This window comes from Pogona vitticeps, chromosome 1 (assembly GCF_051106095.1).
Source record: "Pogona vitticeps strain Pit_001003342236 chromosome 1, PviZW2.1, whole genome shotgun sequence".
Lineage (NCBI taxonomy): Eukaryota > Metazoa > Chordata > Lepidosauria > Squamata > Agamidae > Pogona > Pogona vitticeps.
In genome coordinates, this window is record NC_135783.1 from 35,546,170 (window position 1) to 35,569,609 (window position 23,440).

The 23,440-nt window shown below is 38.3% G+C and overlaps 1 protein-coding gene and 1 long non-coding RNA gene across 4 annotated transcripts in view; one reads left to right on the plus strand and one right to left on the minus strand.

Moving 5' to 3' along the window:
* Positions 1-23,440, plus strand: part of MIA3 (MIA SH3 domain ER export factor 3) — a 40,124-nt gene that overhangs the window by 9,260 nt on the left and 7,424 nt on the right. For 2 of the 3 annotated variants that reach the window (XM_020786542.3, XM_020786543.3), the window contains exons 3-17: positions 200-286; positions 2,506-5,416; positions 8,750-9,019; positions 9,715-9,854; positions 12,884-13,015; positions 14,898-14,919; positions 15,690-15,778; positions 15,953-16,030; positions 16,117-16,227; positions 17,820-17,891; positions 18,153-18,257; positions 22,251-22,373; positions 22,491-22,593; positions 23,078-23,133; positions 23,220-23,310. In XM_020786542.3, coding sequence (XP_020642201.3) covers positions 200-286; positions 2,506-5,416; positions 8,750-9,019; positions 9,715-9,854; positions 12,884-13,015; positions 14,898-14,919; positions 15,690-15,778; positions 15,953-16,030; positions 16,117-16,227; positions 17,820-17,891; positions 18,153-18,257; positions 22,251-22,373; positions 22,491-22,593; positions 23,078-23,133; positions 23,220-23,310 — 4,390 coding nt within the window. The other variant, XM_078382972.1, reaches the window with a different exon arrangement.
* The window catches only part of LOC144585798 (uncharacterized), a 338,116-nt gene continuing 317,189 nt past the window's right edge, over positions 2,514-23,440 (minus strand). Inside the window, exon 2 of the long non-coding RNA XR_013540358.1 lies at positions 2,514-8,396. This is a non-coding gene — a long non-coding RNA (uncharacterized LOC144585798). The remainder of the gene's footprint in view (positions 8,397-23,440) is intronic.

Genomic DNA, 23,440 nt, shown 5'->3' on the forward strand with positions numbered 1-23,440 from the left:
TCCCAGTGTATCTTACTGAGTGCACCTCTCAACTAGAGCCCATATATACTGTGTACATCCTTTGGGCATAGACAGCACCCTTTCTATATAGTCATTATTGCATACTTGGCTCTACAAAAGGAGCAGAAATAAGGTTTTAAATCCTCACTCTTCCCATACCTCCAATAATGACTTTTTATTTTATTCTCCCTTCCTGCAGGTTGGAAATAAATTTGGCTATTTTCCAAAGGATTTACTTGAAATAAATCATATTTATACACACGATGAGCTGGAACTTATAACAGATGTAAGTATGTATTGTCCTGTTTTGAGTGCTTGGGAATAGTGTGACAGGGCTTGTGTCTTTGAAATAGATTGCAAGGAAGAAACACAATATAAATAAAGCCAAGTGGAGAAATGGGGAAAGAAAGGAGCAAAAGAATACTGTAAAATATTTATCTCAGATCCATTGATTAATTGAGAACATTTAGGCTAGAATCATGTGACAGGAGGCCTTGGACCAACTGTCTGCTGCATATTTTGTCATCTTATTGTGCTCTCAAAGCACAATCAGGTGCGCAACCAACCAATTATGAAACACAGAAATTGCTTGCATTTGTTCCTTTGCCTGCAATATTTCACAATAGGTTTTTGACCTTAATTCCTCTGAATATTTAGAGAGGAAATGCAGAAGAGTAAACTACTGGGTAGTCAGGCCTGCACAGCTTGTGACTTACCAAGCAGAATGCTATTTGCCAACCATATCTGAAAATCCACTGGTGTGGAGTCTTTTCTCATTCTTTCCTCACCAAGATTTGTAATACACGGGGATTGTCAAGTATCCAGCAGGTCACAACACAGGACTCATACAGTGGTACCTCGTTTTAAGAACTTAATCTGTACAGTGGTGTCTCGCTTAACTATTACCTCGTTAAACAACGAATCCGCTTGACGGTGAGGTTTTTGTGATCGCAAAACAATGTTTCAATGTTCAAAAATCGCTTTACGACGATCGGTTCCCTGCTTCGGGAACCGGTTGTTCGCAATACGACGATCTGAAAACAGCTGATCATTGGGTTTCAAAATGGCCACCCGCTGTGCAAAATGGCTTCCCATTGTTTTAGGAGGCATTTTTCGCTTTACAGGCACTGGAAAATGGCCGCCCTATGGAGGATCTTTGCTGGACGATTAGGTATTTAGCCCATTGGAATGCATTTAACCAGTTTTCAATGCATTTCAGTGGGTTTTTTATTTTTGCTTGATGAGGATTTCGTTCTACAGCGATTTTGCTGGAATGGATTATCCTCGTCAAGCGAGGCACCACTGTATTGGAATTAAGTTCTCAGGCTGAAAAGTTCATAATGCATTGAAAACCATTTAATCTGTATCTGCTGTTTTCCCTTTGTAGGTAGAGGCGCTGTTTGTAGGTATTTATTTATTTATTTATTTATTCATTCATTCAGTTTTTACCCCGCCCCTCTAGACAACGTCTACTTGGGGCGGCTTACAAAAATTAAAACACATTAAAAGAATGTAGAAAAATAACTAGCATAATGCAATTATTATAATTAATACTATCCAAGATGGAGGCATTAGTTCCCATAGGAACTAACACAAAGCCGGTTAATCCGTACTCTACCACTAGGGGGTGATTTTTTCTTTCTCTTTTGACCTTATGTGAACTTAGGTCAAAAAAAGGGCAGGAAAGGTTTTTTTCTTTCTTTTTTGGTTCGTTAAGTCAAGGCTCCGTTCACAGGTCGAAGCAACTTTTTGCAAACGGAGCCATTCGTAACTCGAATTGTTCGCAAGTTGAGGTACCACTGTACAGTATATACTTACATTTAATTGTGTTTTTACCTGTTTAGAGCAAGCCTATATACTTTTACTCAGAACTAAGTCCCACTGTGTTTAGTGGGGCTTGCTCCTTGGTAAGCCCGGGGGGAGGGGGCTGAGAGGTTCAGTGGAAGAGCCTGTGCTTTGCATTTTGAACTTATATTGTGTGTTTATACACACATACATATACACAGCAAATATATATATATAAATATAAAAACACAGCTTTCATATATATGTTTGAAAGCTTTTTACCCAATAAAGATTCCCTGGCAGATTAGATACAACTGGGCTAGTTGGACAAAGAGTTCATTTGTTTGCAGTCATATCTTATTAATATATAATAGAGGTACATATTATATATATCTTGATATGATTCAAATCCAGCAACTTGATCCTGTGCATATTTCCAAACACCTTACTATATTAATTGACTTTATTTGTATGTAAGCACACATAGAATTGCAATGTAAGTTTTGTAGAAATTCTGATGATACTAGGAATGTTTCCACTTGAAATAAAACATTCTTATCATGTTTCTATCACTTTTAATCACATGCATAACCTCAGCTTTTACTAGAAATAATCCAGCTAAATTTCAGCTAAGTAAAATGAAAAATTATGATGTGATATAGAGTATGGGGAGAATATCCTGTTCTTTAATTTACTGAATTTATTTTCTTTTTCTTCCAGGAAACAGATTTTGTTTGTTTTGATGGAGGCAATGATGATTTTGATAATTATGATGTGGATGAGCTTTTAAAGATATCAGAGGATATGGAAGGTGGCAATGCAGAAGATGAGCTAGAAACTGAAGAGGAAGAGGATATTGAATGGGCTGACTCTGCAGAGTCTATTGGCCCAGATGCTAATAGTTTTGATATAGGCTCAGAAGAAGAAAGTAAAGACAATGTAAAAATGAATGAACAAGTAAATGTACTTCTTGAAAATACTGAGAATGTAGAAGAAGCTCTTGATTCCAAGAGTGAAAATCCTGTTGTAAATAGTGATACAGAAAATCCTCAGGGAGACCAAAGTGCACAGAAGCCTTTTGAAAAAATGCTGCAGGAAACATTGAAAGTGCCAAAACATGAAAGTGCCAAAAACTCTAGTCTATCTCAGGGTGAAGCTAAAAAATCAGATTACAGAGGCAAAGAAGTATCGGAGGACTTAAAAACAACATTTGGCTCCACTGCAGATGCCTTTGTGTCTGATGATGAGACAACTAGCCTCATTACATCACTTGATGGTGAGTCCAGGGAAGATTTAGACGTTGACACTTCTGATACGGAGAAGCTGAAAGAACCAAAGGAGCAGTCAGAAGAAATTCCTTTGTTACCTTTTGAACGAAAAATCAAATCTTCAGACCCCCCAGAAACTGAAAATATGTCACCTGGGGGTGTCTTTGAGTCAAAAGCAAGTGTTTTTAATGATGATGCCACAGCAGAAGCAGAATTAATACATGAGAAAAAAGATGACTCTGGTCTATTAACACATTTAGGAGATAAGTTTTTTGCCATTGTCAGTGGAGGTGAAAGAACAGGTGATGAAATGGATGAGAACAAGGCTGATTTTGAGGAGGACAGTGAAGACGAGGATGATGATGATGATGACAGTGAGGATGGTGAGGACGATGTAGTCCTAATTAGTAAGAATGAAAACACAGAAGATGCATTACTTCATTCGGAGTCTTCAGCAGAATATGATCCCTTTATATCAGAACATGATCTTCTTGAAAAGAAGTCACATAATACTGATACTAAAAATTCTAAGGAAGAAATGAATAAAAGAGCGAACCATAAGGGAAAGCATGAGGACACTCAGGAAGAACAAGTTACCGAAGAAATGGAAAGTACTTCTACACACAATATGGATGTGTTTTCCAGTTTTGGAGATGATCAGCAACCTAAAGCAACCATGGAAACGGAGGAGAAAAATTTAAAGCCACCCCTGGGTGACATCAAAGATGACCCAGAAGGCTTATCTCTTCATAAGATAATGAAAGAGAAGGAAAGAGAAGAGAAAAATATGGAGGATAGACTGGAAAATGATACAAAACACAAAACACTGTGGGAAAAAATAGGTCATAAAAAGGAGGCTAAACAACCAATGAACTTTGTACCAGATGTGCTGGAAGAATTAACAAATGAATCTCAGAGTGAATTTGAGGATGCTGACTTCACAGAAGGTAAAGCAAAATACGGTGGAAAGGAGGAGGGAGAAGATTTTGAACCAGGAGTGATACTTGGCAGTAATAAACAATCAAATGATTCTGGTACGGAAAATATTCCTACTGAAAAAGATATTCAAATGTCTACTGAACAATCTCAACAGGAAACTGTAACCCAGGATTTAGAAGAAAGTGAAGAGGAGGATGAGGAACAGGATGACTACATAAGTAGTGAGAAAACACTAGAGAAAAAATCTATTCTAGAAAAATCAGGGGAAGGCACCCATCTTAAAAACCTTACTCAGCAAAACACTGTTCACGATGAAGCTGAGGACTTGGACAGAGTTACTGAAATGGATGAAAATTTAGAGAAATCACACACAGAAGAATTCAAGCCTGAAGAGACAGAGATGGAAGAAGGTGATTTCTTAGAAGAATCAGAAGAGGAGTTACTTCAAGATGAAAATGCTATGAGTGCAAAATTATCTAAAGAGCGACTCACAGATGAGCAAGGTTTCCCGTTAGATGTTGAAAACACAAGCCCTCAGCTACAAATGCCAAACGGTGCTATTTCAAGAGTTGCTAATCCTGTTGATGAAACAGGAGAAGAAGCAATAGCAACTCTTGAACAGCCCCAGAAAGAAGATGGCATGGAAGATTTGAATGAGAAGCTTAGAGGAATGCAAATTAGGGAAGAGTCTCAACAGAATGAAGACAAAGATGAAAAGCAGGAAAAAGTAGAGCCAGCTTTATTGCCTGCAACAGAAAATTCTCTGGTCGAGGGGAAAAGTAAAATACAAGATGTTCATGATAAAACAATGTCAAGCAATTTAAATTTCTCTGTATTGGATGATAAGGATGACATTAACCAAATCAAGGAACATGATTTTTCACAGAGGGGCCTTAAAGAACTAGAGACCTCAACTGAAGGTAAATACCAACATTCCCATGATCCTAGAGATGTTTCAGAAAACACAAATGAAGTTGTGGAGTCAGAATACAGTGAGTCTGTGAGGGAACTCATTATAATGAAGGAATTTCTGGATGAAAAACGCATTGCACGTTTAAAAAAGTATCTTGGACAACAGCATGTTTTCAGGATTGAATCTTTGTTTCATGACATGGAGTTGGAGCTATTGCTAGCTCAGAAACATAATGGGAATTATGAGGACACTGAAAAGGCTTTGGATCAGATCCTTGAATCTTCAGAGTCTAATATTCTAGATGTTCTGAACAAGGCTTTGGATTCAAGAGAGATGGAAAACAAAGAAGAAGTGATCAAGGAAGTAGACTTGTTTGATGAAGAAGCTGCCTTAATGGATGATGTTCAGGAACTAATGTATTCATTAAGGCAAAAGTATTCTCCAATTAGTGAAAGTGCTCCTCTTGTATCACTTGTAGAATTTGAGATGGATTCCCATGAACCCATTAAAGGTAAGATCTTAAGGCTGAAGTAAGTGAGACTGAGCTCAATGGCATGCACTGCTAAATACTGTAGATGTGTATATGATTATAGTTTATAGTTTAATTTTTATTCTTATATAAAACACAAACAAACAACCATCAAAAGGATACAAATACAGGGAGGGAAAAAGGGGCAACACAAAACAAAACATAAACAGGTAAGTATTTGCATTCATATATTATCTAATGGCTGTGATACAATACTAGAATCCATAACCTATACAGTGGTGCCTCGCATAGCGATCGCTCCATTTTACGACAAAATCGCTTTGCGATGGACTTTTTGCCATCGCAAGAGCAATCGCTTTGCGATGGCCCCTATGGGGAAAATTCGCTTTGCGATGATCGTGGGGGAGCGCTTTCCCACGCATTTTCGCACAGCTGATCAACGGTTCCAAAATGGCCACCCACTGTTTTGCCTCACTTTAGAGGCACCGAAAATGGCCACCCCTATGGAGGATTTTCGCATAAGGTGAGTTTTTAAGCCAATAGGAACATATTAAACGCGTTTTTAAAATCGCATAGCGATTTTTGCTGCACGGATTAACATCGCTAAGTGAGGCACCACTGTATTATATTCTCTACTCATATCTGTTTCTGGGCCCAATCATAAAATATTTTCCAGCTTTCTTTAACATATGTTCTCAGGTTCTTATGTAATGCCTCTGACAATCTATCCATTTCTGTGATACCTGATTTTTTCCACTTTTGGGCCCAGATCAGCCTGTCAGCTGTAAATATGTACAGCAACATACATTTAATTTTTTATCAACATTATCTGGCATTATATTCAACAAAAAGATTTCTGGTTTAAAAGCTATTTCTTGTTGTATAATTTTTAGTGTAGTGTCTTTTATCTGTCTACAAAAGCTTTTTGCTTTCTCGCATGTCCACCACATATGAAAAAAAGTTCCGGGTTGCTGAGAACACTTCCAACATGAGTTGCTAGCCCCTGGCATCATTTTCGCCAGTCTTACAGATGCAATCTATAAAACATCTTTAAAAACATTTTCTCTTAAGTTTACTGGCTTGAGCCATCTATAGTTCTCATTCCACATTTGAGTCCAGTCATCTGTATATTATAATCAAAATTTTGTGCCCATTTAATCATCACTATTTTCATCCTTTTGTTCTCGAAATTATATTCTAACAAAAAAGTATACATTTTTGTATAATCTTATTAGTAGAAATCCACAACTCATTCACCTGTACCTTCCCGTCATAAAAACCCACTGTTTTGTCTTTTTTAAACCTTGATTCTAATTTAAAATTGTCCACCAGTTTGTCTGCAGACCCATTTCCTTCAGCTCCTGTATATTTTTAATTGTTGCTTTTTAGTTAATAGGTCTTTATACGTATATCTTGATTGTTTCAGAATTAAAGTTTATCAAACCTTCTTTGATTATAGTTTATATTGAGTGGGTGACATATCTGGAAAAATGTGACACAATGCAGCCATTAAAGCACATCCTGATTTGAAAATGTTTCTCTAACTCTTGCATGGAACAATTGCTTAGAGCACATTTTAGGAGATTTTATGGATTCGGTATCAATTAATGTTTGATAACACCTCATTTCACCTAAGAATTCTAATATAAAATACTTATAGGATATTATAGAATTCTGAGCTTTTCAAAGGCACTTGTCACTCCATTAATCTATCAACAGAATTCCACCAGTGTAGGATCAACACAGACATAGCACCACAATCATTCACATATTGTGTTGCTTCCAAATGTACTTATGCTTAGAGCAGACCCATTAAAATCAGTGGAATTAAATTAAGCCATGACTAACTGGTCCCACTTTAGTTGGACCCCCTACTTAGTCAGGTTTCAGACATGAGTAAGCGTGGGTCTACCCAATTATATACTTGCAACATTCAAGATAAGCACCAGAGAACCTTCTCAGGACATGAAACCATTTTAAGAGCAGACCTGTGGGAAATTGTTCTACCATATATTTCTCGGAACACCAGTTGGTCAACCTGACAGTAGACAAAAATGATTTGTTCTGTATATTATTGAATAAGTAAAGCAAAACAAAGGTTGAGAAATATTGTGTGCCTTGAAAGCCCTCTGAAAATGTATTGAATAATCTAGTCTCCTCTCTTCATATAACCTGCATAGAATTTTATGATGTTTTGGTTGCCAATCCATAGCTGATGGAAATGTTTCATCTGTTTTATTTAGGGGAAAATTCAAAGTTGCATAAGTGGAACTTCCCTCTCCCCTAAATCTGCTTTGAAAGGTCCACTAGCCTTCTGGAGCAAGTTTTGAGGGGAGGTGGAAGCAATGCTGAAAAGGAATATTGCTAATTTTTCTTATTGCATCTGATAGCTCATTAAGAACTGGTCCAAAAACCCAAAGCCAGTCTGAAACCTTGAGTTAAAGAAAATGTGATTATATGCCTTTTAAAAATTACTGTATTACTAAAATGATACAGGGGTGTTTGGGTGTGGGGGTCTCCTTTACACTTTCCAGACTCTCACCTGCTTAGGTTTCATTAAAAAAATGAAAAACCCTTCTAACTCCAATTACATAGTACTGTGTATATAAGATGGTGTTTTTTCTGCTTAAAATATACATATATATATTATCAGTACAGTGGGGTCTCTACTTAAGAACTTAATCTGTATTGGAAGGTAGTTCTCAAGTTGAAAAGTTCTTATGTTGAATCTGCATTTCCCATAGGAGTGCATTGAAAACCATAATCCGTATCTGCTCTTTTCCGTCCATAGAAACTACAGTGGAACCTCTACTTAAGAACTTAATCCGTTTTGGAATGGTGTTCTTAAGTTGAAACGTTCTTAAGTTGAAGCAAAATTTCCCATAGGAATGGACTGAAAACCAATTAATCTGTTCTGGCTGTTTTTTTGTTATGTAGAGGTGCGTTCGTACATTGAAGCATTAGTTCCCATAGGAACTAATGCAAAGCTGGTTAATACGTACTCTACCACTAGGGGGAGAATTTTTTTTTAACCTAAGATGACCTAAGGTTAAAAAAAGAGCAGGAAAGGTTTTTTTTCCTGTTCTTATCTTGGATTTCTGTTCTCAAGTAGAAGCAAAATTTAGCAAATGGAGCTGTTCTTAAGTTGGATTGTTCTTAAGTAGGGACGTTCTTAAGTAGAGACCCCACTCTATCTATAAACACCTAATTTGGGATCATTAAAGTTAAGCAAAAGCATTTTCAGACAAAGAGAAATGTGTCTGGAAGTATGTGTAATTCAAGAAATAGGCATAGTGCTAGTAATTACAACCTATTAAAATGTTTACTTTTCCCCCATGCTTCTGTTCACTGTAGCTAATGAAAAAGAAATAGAACAGGGCAGAGATCCAGTAGAAAGCCCTGACAAAATAGAACCAAAGTTTTTACGCAACATAAAAAAGACATCTGACAAGGAAGACATTCTTGAATTGGGTCAACCAGAAGAGGATGATGACATGTTGGCACAGGCTGGAACTTCAGATGAAACAGGGTTCAGAAATGTCCTTGAGAGTCACAAAAGAAAACCAGATATGGCTACAACCCTTGAATCAGTTGATCCACAAACAGGGGAAGACTTGATTGCAGGTAACCTTCTAGGTAGCTTTATTCTTATTTGGTTGGTTCATTGGCACATAACAACATCAAACATGCATATAATGAGATTGTAAAATAGATATTTACAGGTCTGAGGTACAGTTAAAATACCAGATAGCCAGCAACTCAATAAACAACCTACAAACGTACAACTTCAAAGGGATAGTCCTACTGATCTTTTGCTGAAAATGAATGAAAATACATTTGCATCCTAAAGCCCATTATATTTTTAGTGGTACAAGCTTTTTTTGAACTAGAGTTCACTTTGTCAGGTGTGTGACATGTTTTCCTCAGTTGGCAGATGTGCACATGGAGTTGCAGAGGAAAGAATGGTGAACAGTGGGATCAATTTTGTGTGTGTGAAATGTTAAAGTTTATTGAGTATGACTATTGTATGCAATTTGTTTTAATAAATAGATGTCTAAAATGTTTTTCTGTATTTATCACCTTCAATTTTCTTCTGAAGGTAACACACCACCTTCTTCTGCAACACACACACCAATAGATAACAGTTCATACATTGAAGAGCACTAATGTACAGGTCGATAGAAGAATGTGTTGGATTTTCTGCAGTAGACTAACATGGTCATCATTGACACAATTTTTAAGTCGTTATAGAAAACATTAAAATTAAAAACACAACATTTAATGAAAATAATTTCTGAAATATTTTCTTGAACTTTAAGGTCTATCTAAAGACAAGGGTGATACAATGAAAGACAGCAATAATCCATCTGAAGTAGACTCTGTTGCTCCACATTTTCCTGCTGCCTTTGATGGTGCAATACTATTAGCAAAGGAGAATATGCAACCACTTGCAAAGATGGTAAGCATTTTTTCTGCTTAAAATATACATATTGTTTGTGTGGATAATATATAATTACATATTTGAAAATCAGAAGTTATGAAGCTAACTTATTCTGTGCAGAAATAAGGTCCTAGTGAGTTTGATGGCAACCCCTCCATATCAGTGTGTGTTGAACTCCTGTGTTAAAAGCAATTGATTTCAATGGCACTTACTCCTAAGAAAACATACGGGTGTTACCTCTTCTGAAGGACCTTTTATAAGGCTATGTATGCAGTGGACAAAATCAGTACATGGGTGGGCAATTTTAGGTTAAAAGACAGTAATACTGAAATGGTTACACACATTTTCCCTCATATGCACCTCTGAACTGGAGTCACTTCCAAGGAGACAGGGATTGGGCCATTTCAACAGTGCAGCCCCCTCTCTCTTCCAGGCCCACAATTCTGCCCTAATTGTAGCCCCCTCCTCTCCACTGAATGACGAGGGAGGAAAAATAGCTGTAATCTGTTTTTCAAGAGTAAAAGTGCCTCTAGAATAATGGGAGAGGGAATATTTGGCCTTCCATTCCACCAGCCCCACACACAGCATAACAAACTAAGAATTTGTAGGAATTCTAGTCCACCGTTACCTGGAAAGCCAAGCGTTCCCTCTCCCTGCTATCGAATTTACTCTCGTATTGCTATGTAAAGCCCACTTTACCCATCTTAATTACTGTTTACTTTCAAAATAGGTTTGTTTGTTTTTTAAGCGGGGGAGGGGGCGTTTGGTTAAATAAATCCTCCGGGCCAATAGTACTGAGACACCCTTTTAAAGTCGTCGTTTCCGGTCGGAAACCGGCAGAACGCTTCCTGCTTCCGGCCTCCCTAACCGCCTCTCCCGAATTGCTGGCACGAGCCGATGACGTTCAAAGGGTCACGGGGGGGGGAAGAGGGAGGCCGGTTAGCGTGAGTTGACGTGGCCCTTCGGGAATCCTGACGGGAGGGGGGGACGGCGGAGGCAAAGTTCGCCGCCTCCTCTTCCTCCCTGAATCAACGAGCGGATCGTTCCCCCCCCCTCCACGTCCCTCCTCTCCCCTCCCCCTCCCGTCTCCATGGAGTCCGCCCCTCCTTCCAGCCCCCCAGGCGGCGCTGCCACTTTACTCCTGGGGCCGCTCTCCCGGGGCTACGCGTCTCTCACGGGCCGCCTCCTTCAGGTGAGAAGGGGCCGGGGCTTCGGGGCCACCATTTCTTGTCGCCTCAGCTGCCGGCGGGGCAACGTCGGTGCTTTCCGCCAGGGAGCCCGGTGGTCGCCTGCTTGTCAGAATTGCCGCGGTTCTGTGAGCAGAGGCGAGGCGGGAGCGGCTGGGGGGCGCGCGCGAAGGTAACCGCCGGGGGCGTGGGGGAGAAAAGGCCGCCGGTAGGCCCATGGACCCGGTTGTCGGAGGACTTGGGTGGACGTTGAGCCGAGGTTTGTCGATACTGTAGGGGAGGAGGAATGTCCTTCCACCCGTGTTGACAGCATATACCGTGCGGAAAGTCCGAAGATTTCTTTGCCCTCTCCTTGCTCTTTTGTGCCTCTCCTTCCCTGAAAGCCGGCGTATCTCCGCTTGCATAAAGCAAGATCTAGTTAACAGTCATCCTGACGACAGGTGGTGTTTTATTGCTTTATGCACAAAAAACAAAAACGAAAGCAACCTGCAAAAAAGAGGCTTCTGTGGAGCTGGCCACATGCTTTGAGCTGGTTTTGTGGGATTTGTTATTCTTCTGTTCACAGCAATGAAGAGCATAGAAGAGTTCTGCTAATCTTTTTAAAAGGCTTTCCCTCCAGATCTTGTAGGGAATTGTTTATGAAGTGAAATGCTTGTTGTTCTGAAGCTGGAGGTTCTTGTATAAAGTAATTCCAACCTCTGGCAAAGTTAACAAGTAACTTCCTTCCGCACCCCTGACAAAAAAGGGAAAAGAGAAAGTTGCTGGAGAGTCTTGCTGTTACTATGGTGAACAGGAGCAGGGAAAAACATATACTGTAGATCTGGTGTGTTGTAACTAGTGGAATATGTTCCTAATCGAATTGTGTTTAACTTTTGAGACTGATGCTGGAATAACAAGATGTTGTAAAGCTGTGGTGTTAGGGAGGAATAGCAGGTCCTTAATGGTCCAGTAATACAGTAGTGGAATATTTTAAATTTTATTTATCTTTGTAAAATGGTATAATCTGGAATTCAAGAGATTTAAGACCAGTGCCATCTGTTTTCTTGGATGTAAGTAAAACACAACATTAACAATGACTTAGTTGCAGTCTTGTTTTGGTATCACCCTGAAATTCTGTTGTTCAAAATGCTTATGAAAAAAATCATAGGGAACTTATTTTTCTCTGGTACTTTTAATTAGTGTCACTGTCATTTTATGGGACAGATTACTGAGTGTGAACCCAACAGATCCCTTCCTAGATTTCCTTGGGTAGGTCAATAAAAGTAACTTCTTATATGAAATATATTGCAATAATTTTTTTTGTCTTCTGATAGGATTTCTACATTTCATGCATCTTGCTGTTCTCAAACATTTAAAACTGATTGGCTGATGACAATGATTGTAATGATTAAAACATTTAGAATTTGAGAAATTTTAGAATTTGGATATTGAATTTCAATAGTGATGATGTGTTTTTTCTTTTGAGGTTTCTGTGGAGGAACACTTATACTCTTACTGTTTATCAAATCAAAGCCTAATCAATGTTAAGTGTAATTTTCTGCATCTATGTATGTAATGGTCCTTGTTTTTTTTAAAAAAAACCCAGCAGTAACCTATTGTCGGGGGTACTTTAAAAATTAGAAGAAAATTTATTATGAAAATTGTAACCAGGAGAAAATTGAATTCTTAGCTATAGCTGATGTTTTGTGTGTTCTTTCTGAGAACACCTTTTTATTACCTTTTTGAAATCTGTATTACGAGTTTTTTTCTTGTCTTCACCTGTGTGATGGGCACTAGATCTTTGGCCCAGGGAAGAAGTTTAACAGATATAGGATGAACACTTGGGAGTAGGGCTGCTGAACTCTATCTCTTTTGTTCTAGCTGGTTTCAACACTGCCTGAAGCCATGCAGCCTGGCCCTGACTTCCATGGACTTCCTTGGGAGCCCATTATCATCACAGCTTTTGTGGGGTTTGCAACACTTGCCATTTTCTTCTGGAGGACCTGCCTATCTGTAAGTAAACTTTCAGAGTTAAATATACTCAGTTGCTTGATCAGACACTTACTTACACTGTTGAAATATTTGCAGATCATGTGGTGCCAAACATAATTAAGAAGAAAGAATATAGTTTGTATTTTTATTTACTGCTTTATATTTTAAGAGATTCCAGCCAGAATTTTATTGCTGATATATGCTTTGATTTGGGGAATCATGAACATCTTGGTAGAAAATTCTCACTCATTAGCAAGAAGCTGATTGCATTCTGAGGTGTGCATCCAGTTGGGTATGTACCCAGAAACACAACCTGCACGTCAGTAAGGAGAGTCAATGTGCTGCTACAACTTAAGAGTTTGGCGGATATCAAGGCAGAGTTGGAAATGGGTCCCATTAGTCTGAAAAATATATTTTGATACTTGCATCTGTACTTTTGTACTGTAGTCACTGAATCATAATAAATGGACAGATGTGTCTTTGTAATATTTTCAATTTTTATAATTCATAAAATGAAAATTAAAGGAGAAATTGTAAAAATAATATATTTGTGTTTCCAGTTTATTTGCATTTTAAAATCAAACTTCTATCATGGCTGCCTCCAGAATACTGTTTTGGAGGGAACAGTCATCAGTCAAACCAATGTGACCAGTGGTCGGGGATGATGTGGCTTATACTCCAACACAGCTGGGGAGTGTTGCCTTGGGGAAAGCTGACAAATAAAATTAGAAGCTTAGAATGAGTACAAACCAGTTTTTCATGGGTGAGAAAAATATCAGGTTATATGGAACCACAATAGTAACTCATAGCAGTGTTATAGCAGTATACATTGCAAGCAATTAATTTTTCCATAAAAACATGTCCTTTGAAAGAATGGGATATTTTTTTAATTGAGATTTCACAACTGGAATTATCTCAGCAGAAATCTTGAATTCCTTAGAACAGTTGAGTGCTATGCTTTGGCCTTTCCATTGCTGTTTTTCAGCATCACATTATCCTTGCCAGCCCTTTCCAAACTATGGCAATGTCAGATAGTCTCTCATCCAGATCTTGAACACCCCCAACCCTGGTTAGCTTCCAAAATCAGACAACTTTGGGATGTTCGTAGAATAGAAAGTGTTTATTTCTGGGTCAGGGGAGAGTGGTATTAAATTAAACAGACAAAAAAAAGGTAAGTGACCACTTTAGTACCTTATGGAGTAAAATAGTATAGACCAGTGGTTCTTAACCTTTGTTACTCGGATGCTTTTGAACTGCAACTCCCAGAAACCCCAGTCAGGACAGCTGGTGGTGAAGGCTTCTGGGAGTTGCAGTCCAAAACTCCTGAGTAACCCAAGGTTAAGAACCAGTGGTATAGAAGATAATTGGACATAAGAGTAAATGTGCTAAACATGCACTTACTGAAAGTACTTGGCTTAACATTAGAACACAGCAAATTTGAAAATGATGTGATGGGCAGCTAGATTTCAAGTTAATGGGGCAAAATTCTAGGCATCTACTTCACACCTGAAAGTTTTGGATAGATGGATAATTGAAGAAAAGTTATGCTGAGAGCAAATGTTGGTTTCATGTACTTTGACAAACATGTAAACATGTGTTTCAGCTTTGAAATAAAGTGGAAGTTGAAGTTATTCTACACAGGTAGCAGCTCAGTAAACAAACCTTTGGCCTGAATTTGAAATAGGACATTGACCTAGAAGCTTTTAATAGAATTTGCTTTAAGCTTGCTTGTGTAATGTCACTTGATACTTGCCTTGGAAAGAGTATGTGTGTTGGTATATCAAACAGGTGAAACCAAAGAACTGGTTATTGACTATGTTTACTTCACATTGTTAGATGATAATTATATTAATAAAATCACCTAGTTTTTCTCATAATATTGTCCTATCTCTTTCTTTTTTAGGTGAAGAGTAGAATGTATCAAGGTAAAAAAATAGTTTTTGTTATTCTAATGTGATACTATCATCTGTATTATCTGGATACTCTGTATGTCATCTGTCTGAGGAACAAATGAGGGCTGAGATCCAGAGATCCTTATGTAATTTATTACAGGCGATTCCCTGTACACAGATGGATTGTACTATATCACTACATATCTTCATGTTTTGTTTAATGCCACTTAAGTGGGAGAAAGGGAGGCCTGAAAAAGACTAGTGCACATGCAGGCTTTTGAATCTGGCTGTTTCTAATAGCCACGTTCTCTCTTTCTCACTGTTTCCAAGACGTGTCCAAAATCCCATGCCTTTAACATCTCATTATAATGTATCTGTAGCTTTCAGTATGAGGAGCAACTTTCTCTTTGCTCCAGAGTTGAAATTATTTATTATTTATTTATTTATTTATTTATTTATTTGATTTATATCCTGCCCATCTGGTCTATACGACCACTCTAGGCGGCTTCCAGTATAACATAAGCAAATAATAAAATAACACAAAATTACACTGAAAATGAAAGACAGTTTTGTGACATGAACACTTAGTCATTGGACTGTACAGACTGAAATCGATGATCAAAGCTCTGTCATTGCCATGAATTGCTGTCTAAGTTCACCAGTCCTTGCAAGAGGGACATCAGTGTTCAGAAGCTGGGGTGGAAGTTGGTAGCTCATAGTCGAGATACTTGAGGTGCATAAGGGTTAATAAAGTTGTCCAGTTCTTCAGAAAATTGTTTCGTGTTTTGTATTTTTTTTTCTAGTGACAGAAAAACAACTTGTAGAAAAAATTAGTAGCCTTATGAAAGAAAAGACAGAAATTCTAGAGAAGATGTCAGAATATGATCAAAAGGTATAGTGGTGCCTGAGTATCTAAATTTTTTTTTGCAGATAAATATATAACTTAAATATATACTCTCTTTTCTGGTAACAATATAATAGAGAAATTACAATTTGTAATATTGAATATAAAATTATAATGTGAGTAACCTTTTTTAAAAAATGTTTTTCTTTTTACTGTAAATAGATAAAGGAGGCAAAGGAATCTGTTAAAGAAACACAGAAACAAAATTCTAATCTTTCTGATGAAACTGCAGAGCTTAAGGTATGAGAAAGAGATTTTCTTTCTGTTATGTTTAAATGTAGTAACCTTCCCCAAACAAAAACACTTCTTGCAATTTTCTCTCACAGGACACAGTCAGGGGGCTTAAAGAAACAAATCATCTTCTAGATGACAGAGTGAAAAATTTAAACACCATGCTAGAAATTGAGAGAGAGCACAACGCAAAGAAAAAAGAACAAGTAAGCAGTTATTCTTTGCCACTGGCAGTTTGCATATTGGAGAATTATGTCATCTTTATTATCATGGACAAAATATTTATCCGATACTGCCCTGGTTCAAAAGTATGTTTTCAAACTCCAGATTTTATCTGGCTGAGGAACCATAGTTCACAGTTCACTTATTTTATGTTAGTGCAGTTACAGTGGTACCCCGCTTGAAGATTACCCCGCTCCACTACGAATCCGCTTTACGATGGGGTTTTGCGATCGGCGATTTTGCTGGAACGGATTATCGTCGTCAAGCGAGGCATCACTGTATACTGATTTTGTTACATGTGTATTTGTGTTGTAGTACCTTGTCTTGGTGCTTACTGTAGAATAAATAAACATGTGCCGTCAAGTCAGTTCTGACTTATTGCAACCTTTTTCAGGATTTTCCAAGTAGAGAATACTCAGAAATGGTTTACCATTCCCTTCTGCTGGGGGGAGCTTGCCCAAGGCCACACAAGCTGGCTCTACTCAGAAGAGGCACAGCCAGGAATTGAACTCCCTACATCTGGCTCTGCAGCCAGATACCTAACTCACTTGAGCTATCAAATCTCTAGATGCTAATTTCTCTTGTTGTATAAAGTATTACTTGCATTGATTCTCTCTAAGAATGGGAAGACCTTTTTTTCCCAAGAATCCTACTCAGACTCTTAAGTGTAAAGCTTTGCCCGTGGAGTAAGGCCTAATTGCCACTGCTTGCAGGTGCAGTGCTTCCCATTGAGAGAGCCTGACTTTAAATTCTGCAAGGAGATATTTAATGTCTCCTCATGCAAATGGCATAAAAATGAAACTGCTTCATTATAGTCCATTGCACAAATTGTTTGATTGAACAAGATCCTGGGTATTGACCTTACATAGAATAATAATACTTAATTGTTATATATTAACTGAAATCCTGTTGCATGAGGAGGTGTGAATTTTGAATAACTTTGTGTTATGCAAGTGTAACTGCACACCAGGATTTTGGCCAGTGGGTTTCAGAATTCAGAATGCTTCATACAACTTGTAAGATAGGCCAGCATTCTCTCCATGCTATGGGTGAGGCTAGCAGAGACTTCTATCTTACAGAGTTACACCCTGGCTTGCATACTTAAAACCATTTATGAATAAATTTTTTAATCAAGGTTAGTTAGAGGTTTTCCATCTCACTTTATCACTATAGTTCTGTTAGTTTTTGAACTAACAGTGATACGATTTTAGACAGGATTGGTCAAGCTCCTCCTTCACTTAAGGAGCAAATGAATCTGTTTTTGAAATTAGCCAGTTTGATCACCTCCAGTTGGATTTGATTTTTTGGTATGAACTAGAAAAAGTCTTAGAATTTCTCTTATCCTGAGGTGAGCTTAGCTAGCCAATTGTTTTATTAAATTTACATATTGGCAGATACAATGTTACAACTGGAATAGGCAAACTGCTGTCTTTTAGTAAATGTCATGTGTGATGTTCATTGTCCCCAGTTGTTGGACGTGCTCCTTCAGGTAGCTGGAAGTTGCAAACCAAAATACAGTATTCTGACGGCAGTAAAATGTGTTGCTGTAATGAAAACTTTATGTGTGTTTTTATAGCTCACAGAAGCACAGAAGACTTTGGAGAAGTTGCAAGAAACCATTACATTTCATTCTGCAGAACTCTCTGAGGTAAAACATCTAAAACTACATGGTCTTTGTCAAGCAAAAAAAAAAAAACAAACAAAAAGACGAAAACATGGCACTTTAAAGATTAACTTATATTTTAATATGAGATTTTATGGATAAGTCTGCTAGCACAGACTGACACAGCCACCTCTTTTTAAAGTATCTTTATGTCTTAAATACTAAAAGCAAGTTCTAAACTCTAAGAATTGTAGTCGATTGTTGTAGATTGTTGCCTTATTTGCACCATGTATCTCACACTTTTAGGTGCAGCTAGCTCTGAATGAAGCTAAGTTAAATGAAGAGAAACTGAAGTCTGACCTTCATCGTATGCAAGAAGAGAATGTAAGACTCAAGAAGAGTAAGGAACAAGTGAGTATTGTGCCTGTTAAATAATATACTGCTTTTCTTAGATTAATATTTGATTTGTGAACATTTTACATTGTAGGATATCCTTTTGGAAGTTATAGACCTCTGTTACTTCAAAATATAGGGAGATGTCAGAGACAAAAGTAAAGCAGGTAATAAAAAGAGGAGTTTGGCAGTTGAGCAGTACTGGGGACGATCTTCCTGGATACAGGAGATGCCTAGGTATGATGATCTCTAGGTGAAACTGAGGTGAAATGTGACCTCAGGAGCCAAAGAGAGGGTGGTAAGGTTTGGTAAGGATTTTGAAGACTTGTAGCAAAAGAATGTGTTTTTTTCCAGAGCAACCTTGATGCTTTCGCAGTATGTTAATCCCCACCCGAAAAATAAGCCCCAGTTAAGTGAAATCCCGCCATCCACCATTGTACAGCAACCAGAAGAAGATGACATGACTGTATTTGAATAAATGTAGATTGTTGTACATGAAAAAAATAAGACATTCCCTGAAAATAAACCCTAATGTGTTTTTTGGAGTAGACTTTAATATAAGACCCTGTCTTTATTTTAGAGGAAACAGGGTAATACTAAGAAAGCTGACTTGGCTTTTGAAGAAGACTTGAGTATCATGTCTGTGGTGGGCATGAACTTAAATGTTAGGTACCTCCAATTCCATGACTGGAAAGAACAGCAGTCCCTTCATCTCCCCTTCCAGAAGTGTCTAACGTTGTTACTGCAAACAATATAAATATCGGGGAGGTCATCTTTGGCCAAGCTCTTGAATCTCCTGCTTCTACCCTACATGTGGAAAATCTGTGCCAGATCAGAAGTGGTTTGGTACAGTCTTGGTCTAGTTGTAAGAATGATTTTGGATGATTGTCGTACTTGTAGCTTTTCACAAGTTGCAAGAATGGATTTCTGTTTGAGTACAGTGGTGCCTCGGTAGACAATTGCCTCGCGGGATGAAAAGACAATTGGTTTTTGCGATCACTATGGTGCCTCGCAAGGCTTTTTTTCTATGAACGTGCTTCGCAAGACTTTTTTTTTACCGATGCTTCGCAAGACGTGTGTGTTTTTTTTTTAGACCGATGCATAGGGAACCTCGCAAGACGATTTTATCACAAGATGACAATTTTCGTGGAACGAGTTAAAATCGTCTTGCGAGGCACCGCTGTATTTGCTCGTGTCGTTTCCCATAGTTGTAATACTGATTTCAGTGTAACCAAAATGCTCTGTAACTTCTCAGAAAGTTACATGTTTTCAACAACTTTGAAGTACAGTGGTGCCTCGCTTAGCGATGTTAATTCGTTCCGAAAAAATCACTGCTAAGCGATTTCATCGCTAAGTGAAACAGTTTCCCATTGAAATGCATTGAAAACCGGATAATCCGTTCCAATAGGAACGAACTGCCGTCCTTAAGCGAAAATTGCCATAGGAAACATCGCTAAGCGAAATGCGGTTCCCCAATTGAAATACATTGAAACCTATTCAATGCATCACAATGGGACAAAATACAATAACATATTAAAAAAGAGAACAAAGTCAAATTTGGTTAACAAAGGGTTTATTAAGTGCACTTTATGATTTCAAACATTTTAAACAGTAAACTTTAACTTTATAAATAACAGAAAAACGTTTAAAAAAACAGCAAACTTGAAGCTGTTTAAACCATCGTTAAGCGAAACAGGGGACCCAAAATTTAATCGGTATGCGAAGCGTGGTCCCAACCATCACTAAACAAAAATCGCCCATAGGGACCATCACTAAATGAAACGCAAAAACACTCCGAAAAAATCATCGCTAAGCGATTTCATTGCTAAACGGAATGCCCGTTAAGCGAGGCGCCACTGTATGCTTACGCTTATGGAAAACAGAAGCATTGTAGAAGAATAAAGCTTTTAGAATTACAATTAGGTCCAGAAATAATTAGATACTGGCACGAGTGCTGTTATTTCAGCTGTTTACCAAAATAAATTCAAGTTATAGTTAAATAATAAATATGGGCTTAAGGTGCAGTCTCCCGGCTTTAATTTGAGAGTGTTCACATCCAAACTGGAGGAAATGTTTAGGAATTACAGCTCTAATATGCAGTTCCCTCTTTTTCAAGGGACCAATAGTAATTGGACAGTTGACTCAAAAGCTGCTTCATGAAGAAGTGTGGGCTATTCCTTTGTTATTTCATCATCAATTAAGCAGATAGAGGTCTGGGGTTGATTCCAGATGTAGCACTCGTATTTGGAAGCTGTTGCTGTGATCCCACAACATGTGTTCAGAGCTGTTCTCAATGCAAGTGAAACAGGTCATCCTTGGTCTGCAAGCAAGCAAGCAGGTGCAAACCATTCATAAGTCTCAAGAATAGAAAGCCCAGGTTGGACTTTGAAAAAAAAATCTTTAAAAGCCAGCCCAGTTCTGAAACATCATTCTTTGGACAGTATGGAGAAGGCTTGGAATGGCTCACGATCCAAAGAATATCACATCATCTGTAAAACAGTGGCAGCACTGTGATGGCATAGGCATAAATGGCTTGCAATGGGACTTGGTCACTAATGTTTATTGATGACGTGACAGAAGCAGCCGAATGAATTCTGAAATGTATGGGGTTATATTCTTTGCTCAGATTTATCCAAATTCAGTGAAGTTTTATTGGATGGCACTTCAAAGATGGACACTAAACCCAAAACATACTGCGAAAGCAACTGAGGAATTTAAGGCAAAGAAGTGGAATATTCTGCAGTGGCGAGGTCAATCACATGATCTCAAACTGATCAAGCAGACATTCAGTTGCTGAAAAAAACTTAAGGCAGAAAGACCCACAAACAACTGAAGACGTAGACGTAAAGGTGTGGCAAAGCATCACAAAGTAGAAACCCAGCATTTGGTGATGTCCATGCATTCCAGACTTCATGCAGTCATTGTTTGCAAAGGACTCTCGACAAAGTATTAAAAATGAACATTTATGATAGTGTTAATTTGTCCAACTACATTTGAGACCCTGAAATAAGGGGACTGAGTATGAAAATGGTTGCAATTCCCAGACATTTCATACGATATTTTTGCTCAGCACTTTAAAGTAAAGATTAAAGTCTGCACTTAAATTGCATCTCAGTTGTTTCATTTGAAATCCATTGTACATAATTATGAAAATTGTCTCAGTGTCCAGTTATTTCCAGACCTAACTGTAAGACAAGCTGATGTTGCCTGAATAATTTTTCTATCTAGAGAAGACTTGCTTCACCATCAGTGCAGTTTACTTTACCTTGATACCCAGATGAATTTTGATATGGTTGGATAACGTTATCACTGGAATTAACTCTTCAGGGATAAATACCAGATGTGAAGAACACAGGCTTCTAATTTTTGCTAGAGGCCCGTATAAGATCTATAGGGCTCTTAGATTGCTGTTCAGGTATCAGAATTTCTGACCTGACACATCCTAGGAGAAAAGTCAGCCTTGTTCTCTCCATCCAAGCCGGGGGCTAGTTTCTACGGACCGATCCTGCTGCTTTGGTTTGGAAGGGGGGGAGAGAAAGCGGATGATCCTCCTCTCCAAGGGGCAGCAGCAGCAGTAGCAACAAGAGGAGGTTGCCAGGGGGACCCGAGAAGGAGAGCAAGGCGGGTGAGGGTCGCCTATGCAGGAGACTTGGCGGGGCTCCTGTTTCAGATCCAGGAAGCAGGCGATCCTGGAGGGGCGAGCCACCATGGAGGGTGGTGGGTCCTTTTCTTCCCCCTCTTCCTCCTCCTTGTTGGTCCTGGAGAAGAACATGGCCAAGCTGACGGTGATGGATATCTATGACATCGCCTCGCTGGTGGGCCACAAGTTAGAGCGCCTGTTCGACACTGTAACCTTGGGCAAGCTGCACAGCCCCACAGCACCCCACTATTGAGTATTCTATACCTAGAAAACCCTGGAAAGAGTCACCATGATTGAGAACTTGAGAGCACATTAGAAATATATAGATGGATAGATTAATTGATAAGATTGCATTATGCTTATTCTTTCAGCTGTTGCAAGAGGCAGAAGGTTGGAGTGAAAGGCATACTGAGTCCACAGAACAGATAAAGTTATATCAGAAGTCTCAGAAGGACATGGAAGAAGCACTTGCCTATAAGGAAAATGAAATTGAAGTAAGCTGGTGTAATAATTTTTTTTCTGCATGTAGTATATTCTTATATATGACTAAGCTGCTACACCAAATGCTGTAGTCCTTTGTTTTAAGACTTGTTTTTTTCATGCTGCCTTAGGTTTTAACTAACTGCATTATGCAGCTGAAGCAGCTTGATGCAGATTCTGAGTCAGAAAACAAGAGGGATGAAGGAAGCGATCTTGCCAATGGAGAGATCACAGGTACTCGGGACTTGGCTATCAGAACAGATCTGTGAATGTGGTGACTACATGAGCAATCAATTTTGAGATGCAAAATCTGATAGAATCTTCTTGGGCCTACAGAGCACAACAGTCTTATAAAATTGGATTATAGTATTGTTGGTTCAAAGTACATAATTAGTCACTCATCTTTCTTGATATATAGGGAAAATATGTTCTTAGTAAAAGTTTGTAGTACTTTTAACATGCTCAGCAAATGTATTGAATTGTGGCTTGTATTTATAATGTGAGCTATTCACATGATAGATAACTGGCTTGCATTGCTGTGGTAATACTTTTCTGGAGTTAGTCTTAGACTTCTTAAGGCATGCTGTAGTATATTCTTACCTCATGTTGAAACTTTCTTCCCATGATCAATTCTAAGAAATTATCAACAAAGTCTCTGTTTTCTCTTTTGAAAATTTTGCTTGAATTTTAGACACAATTGGTTTTCCCCCCTTTCTAGATACCAGGAATGAAAAGATGAAGAACCAGATTAAGCAGATGATGGATGTTTCACGGGTATAACACACTGATTTGTCTTATCGTTATGTCCCATGTTTACATTATAGTAGAGGGCTTCATTTGCTGTTTCATTGCATTTGCAGGTAAAAACAACATTATCAATCATAGAAGAAGAAAGAGATAGCTTGCGTTCCAAGCTAAATGATGAAGTAGCATCAAGGCATGAACTGGAAGGTACATCTGGTGAAGGGTATTTTAGAATAAAATGCTCTGTAAAATTGGTTTATCAATTCAGATGGTTTGTGTTTCCATTTTTTTATAGAATAAAGTCTGGAAGCAGAGACTTGATGATCTAGCTCAGGGT